This window comes from Brassica rapa, chromosome A07 (assembly GCF_000309985.2).
Source record: "Brassica rapa cultivar Chiifu-401-42 chromosome A07, CAAS_Brap_v3.01, whole genome shotgun sequence".
Lineage (NCBI taxonomy): Eukaryota > Viridiplantae > Streptophyta > Magnoliopsida > Brassicales > Brassicaceae > Brassica > Brassica rapa.
The window spans coordinates 3799140-3803927 of NC_024801.2; the positions used below are offsets into that span (position 1 = coordinate 3799140).

Sequence of the window (4788 nt, forward strand, 5' to 3'; positions counted from 1 at the left end):
GATTCTCTCTACGGTAGCAACGATGAATATCCGGGATTTTGGTTCTGCAAGGATTGCTTTTCCCGGGTTCAACGAAGTTGGAAGAGAAGATCACTTCTACAGATCGGCCAATCTCATTTACCTGAATGACTGGGTAGACGAGGTCAGTGCTGTTCGAACATTCAGGCTTAAATGCTACCGTTCGGGTAATCCAGAGGCCATATACTTGAGAGGTATGTATGAGTTCTTCATCCTCCATTTAGTTGATGAAGGAAGGGAAAAAATCCATCTTGCTGGTGAGAGAAGATGCGAGTTGGCCCAGTTTGTTGATGGAATGCTGAACTTAGCCTTTATCGTTGATCATAGGGGAATTGTTCACAACTACCCTGCCTTTACTCGTCAACATGTTTATAAGATGTTTCAAATCATCTGTAGTTGGCAACTCTCAGGCCATTGGGAATACGATAAACCTGACATGTTTCTATATGTGGCTGAAAGGATAGATCCTAATGTGCCATGTGATTGCTGGTGTTCCCACATAGACCCTCCAGAGTTTGAAGTCTCCCTAGATGGATCACGATCACGGTGGAAATGCGATCGTTGTTTCTGGAATTGTGCAGCTTGGGACTTCTGCTACCAAATACACTTGACTGCTCGCACATGGCCAATTGAAGATTAGTAGAAGTTTTATCTAGTTTTACTAAGTTGTTAAGTTGATGAGCTGTTATGCTCTGTTATTTCTCTAGTTCTATCTATAAACATTATGTAATTACTCTAGTTATTATATCTATAAACTAATCTTTTTATTTGAACTTCACTAAATATATCAATAACAACACATGTGGCCGAACAATAACGTAATAATAAATTGCAATCTAAATGTGGAGTACTCAATGTGCGATTTAGTTCAATTTAGCATAACTTTGTAACTGGGACAATATTTATTTGTTCAGGTTTTATTACGCTACACAGTTATACCAAAATTTACAATTACACTAAGTCATATAAAGGTTTCGGAAGTTAAGGCGAAATAGATCCGAATTTATGGATCGGGTCTGGATGGTCCGCGAAATGGCCCTGGTTGGGTTGTAATTATATAAGTTTCTGTTGGCTCTGTGGTCTTTTAATAAATTTTCTGATTTGATTAAAGATATATTAAATTCCAAATCCGGTCAGTTTCGGGCAAGAGTATCTCAGATCATTTTTTTTCGGGCAGGAGCACCTGAGCTTTTAATTCCAAGTTATGGGGGTCATTCGATGATACTTCAAAACGTTCATGGACTACTAAAAAAATACTAACTGTCGGCTTGGAATATATTACACATTTAACGTAGCGGCGGAGGAGGTCAGATACAGAGTGTGCCCTAAATTTCTGCCGGGGAAGAATAAAAGTTAAGTTTTATTCTAGAACTTCCGGCGAGGGTAAAGCGATGTCGTACGACGATGTAGAGATAGAGGATATGGAGTGGAACGAAGAGATTCAAGCGTACACGTATCCTTGCCCTTGTGGCGATTTGTTCCAGATCACGAAGGAGGATCTACGTCTAGGCGAGGAGATCGCCAATTGCCCGAGCTGCTCCCTCTATATCACCGTCATCTACAACATGGAGGATTTTCAGAACGATACGAAGAATAATAACGAACCTAAGAGTCGTCAAGCCGTCGCCGTCGCGTGAGGTGAATCTCCCAAATTTGATTTCAGATTCAATACTTTCTGCCTAGACTGAAACTAACTTTGATCGAATGGTTGAGAGGTAGATTTGATTGTAATCTTTTTAGTACTTGTTTTAGTCGTCTCTTGTTGTGTTTGAGCTGGAAGAAGATAAAGCTATTTACTTTCTTGAGCTTTAGTTTTGTTTGCGAGAGTAGATAATTAAGTATTTACACGTAAACAAAACCAAACACCTTAAAACCAAATGTACAGGCTGCTCTTTTTCGGATTACTCACATGAGAATATGTTTGCTTCTGTCTAGAATGTCATGTATCATCGGTTGGGAGATTATTGGAGAACGGCAGGGGAGATTGTTCTCTTTTGCAAAAGTTTTGGAAACCATGTTGGAAGTGTGTCACCATCCTTAGATTATGGGTATTATTTATTACATTAACCGCATGTATAAACAAGTAAACAGAGTGTGTTGTGTTGCTGATCATTGATGATTATTAAAAAAAAGAAGAATGCTTTGTGCTTTCTTTGCATACGTTCTTTATTTGGTGTTTGTAGTTTGAAATTTTGATGAAGCAGACAGATGAGAAAACTCTCAACTAAAAGCATCTCCAATCTACTTCAATATCTATCTCTATATTTTACCTAAATAAAAAATAATTATTATAGATATGTGTTTGTTCCAATATAAGCTTTTATAATAAAATTCTTTTATTTTAAAAGAAAATATAAAATAATGTTATATTTTGATATTGAAATAGCATTATTTTTTTATTTTTATTTAAAGAAAACTCTACTATAAAAACATATACTAAAGTATATCCATTTCTATAATGAAATTTTTCTGTTATAAAGGAAAATATAAAAAAAAAGTCTAAAAGGAAAATATAAAAATAGGTTGGTGATGGTTTTATGACTTGTTTTCCTCAGTAGGGTCAAGAAGTCTAGGAGCCTACAGTACATTTTGTGAATGATGTTTCAAGCACATCTAGTAAATCCCTTTCACCATAATTAAAAAATCTCTTTCTCTGTTTCGCAAAAAAAAAAAAACAAAAAAAAAATGTACGTAATTAGTTTATTTAAAAATGTATATAAAATTTGCAAATATCTGTAAAATTTTAATGATTTCAAATTTAACAAGCAATTTAGTAGGGTTTTTCAGATTTATGGTTTTTTTTGTATTTTTAACATAAAATTCTTTAAAATCTACTAAAATTGAAACAAATTCTTATATATATATATATATAATGTGTGTGTGTGTGTGTGTGATTAATAGCAATGGATTTCAAATTTTCTAAGAACATCTCCAACATTTTTTTTCTTCATTAGATTCATATAGACTCTGCAATCAAATTCCAATTTAGTTATATATTTCCCTATATAATAGTATCTGGAGATAAACTTATTTCAACTCATCTCTATTTATTTTCTTAAATTTTAAATTGCTATTTTTCTCTATTTATAAAGGAATGAATTACTCCAACTCATCTCTGAATTATGTGTTTTAGGAGATTTTGGACTGTTTTAATTTTAGTGGAATTTCGGCGAGTTTTGAAGTTGTTTGGGTGATTTTAATAAAAGTTTAAAAATAAAAATAAAGTTTAAAGGTGATTTGGTAAAATATTTTCTGAAATTTTTAGAATTGTTTAGGTGATTTAATTGAAATGTTAATATTTAACACGATAGACTCTAGGCATTGACCCCAATCTCCGTGTAAGTTCCACAATATACTTCACCTGTGAACCATTTGAAATTAAACAGTGTGAATTGAGCAACTGAAACTAGAAAAATTTTAATGTTTGGGGAAGAAAAAGTATGTGGCCACCAATATTAGAATGTTGACCAAGCTCTATGTTTTCACCACTCACCACGTATCAAACCATGAAGACTACAAGACAATTTCAGAACAGCTTCAACTTAAAACTCACACCTATAGAAAGACAATTTCAGAACAGCTTCAACTTAAAACTCACATCTATAGAACACCATTACTTCCATTAAAAGTAGCATCATATACATTATGATAGTCATCTATACTCTTGAGTGGGATTTGTTGTGTTGGTTTTGGCTCTGGTCTCGTAGATTTTGTTTATATACACAAATCTGCAGGCCTTTAACGTTCAAACCAGTAAAGATTTGCATCTTAACGAAGTGGTTGGTCAGGTCTGTGCTATGACTGTTGGCTATGGCATGCTTTTTGCTGGTACAAGTGCAAGTATTTTAGTTTCCTCTCGCTTTCTACTTGTGCTAGTTCTCTGCTTCTTTGTTGCTTCTAAAGTAAGTTACTTTTGTGCAGTCTGGTAGCATATATGTCTGGAAAGCAACTGACACCGAGTCTGATCCTTTCACATATTTCACATCTATGGAGGGATGCCATAGCGGTGAAGTTACATGATTTATTGTTGGAGGTCAGCAACTACACTCTGGGTCTGTTGATAAAACAATAAAGGTGTGGGATCTGAATACAGTGAAATGTACAATGACTTAGGCAACATACCGACACGATCACCTCCCTCCCTCCTATGTTGGGATCAGTATCTCATATAGTCATATCGTCATCGTTGGATTAAACCATCAAAATCTAGGCTTATTCTGAAAATAGCAGCATTGTTATTGAACTGAATATTGCACAATCGACAACGAGGCTACATTGAGTCTGTGAGAGGATGGAACCAGGCTGACGACTAACCTCGTAGAGGTGCACGAGGGATTGCGTACTATTAGCGAGGTAGAGATAAAAAAGCTGAAATCTTCACGGAAGGAAGAGGTGGCTCGGTGTGGAGGGGAGAGGAAGAGGAAGAGGAAGAGGAAGAGGTGGGGATGATGAGGAGAAGAGAGTGTTGGCTAGGTGAGGAGGAGGACGTGGTATGGAGAAGAAAGTGGTGGCTGGGTAAGGAAGACCATCAAATCCAGACTCCAGAGCACACTAACATGAAAGTCTCGACTTTTATGTGTTCACTAGGTGGACCGCCCGCACGCATGTGTGGAGTGCGGACATTAACATTAATATTAAATTAATATTATATTTACAACTATATAATATTTATGTTATATGTATATTGTTAATATGAAAGATTCGATGTTACATATTGATATTTATATTATATTCATATGAACAAAGAATATATTAGAACGTTTAGAAAAC

The 4788-nt window shown here is 35.2% G+C and overlaps 1 protein-coding gene across 1 annotated transcript; it reads left to right on the forward strand.

The window, feature by feature from the left end:
* The first annotated feature begins 1246 nt into the window (after positions 1–1246).
* LOC103844332 (diphthamide biosynthesis protein 3) lies at positions 1247–2248 on the forward strand. Its single transcript, XM_009121133.3, has 2 exons — positions 1247–1656; positions 1954–2248. Exon 1 carries the CDS (start codon positions 1410–1412, stop codon positions 1653–1655), a length of 246 nt encoding a protein of 81 aa, XP_009119381.1. The 5' UTR covers positions 1247–1409; the 3' UTR covers position 1656; positions 1954–2248.
* The last annotated feature ends 2540 nt before the right edge of the window (positions 2249–4788 follow it).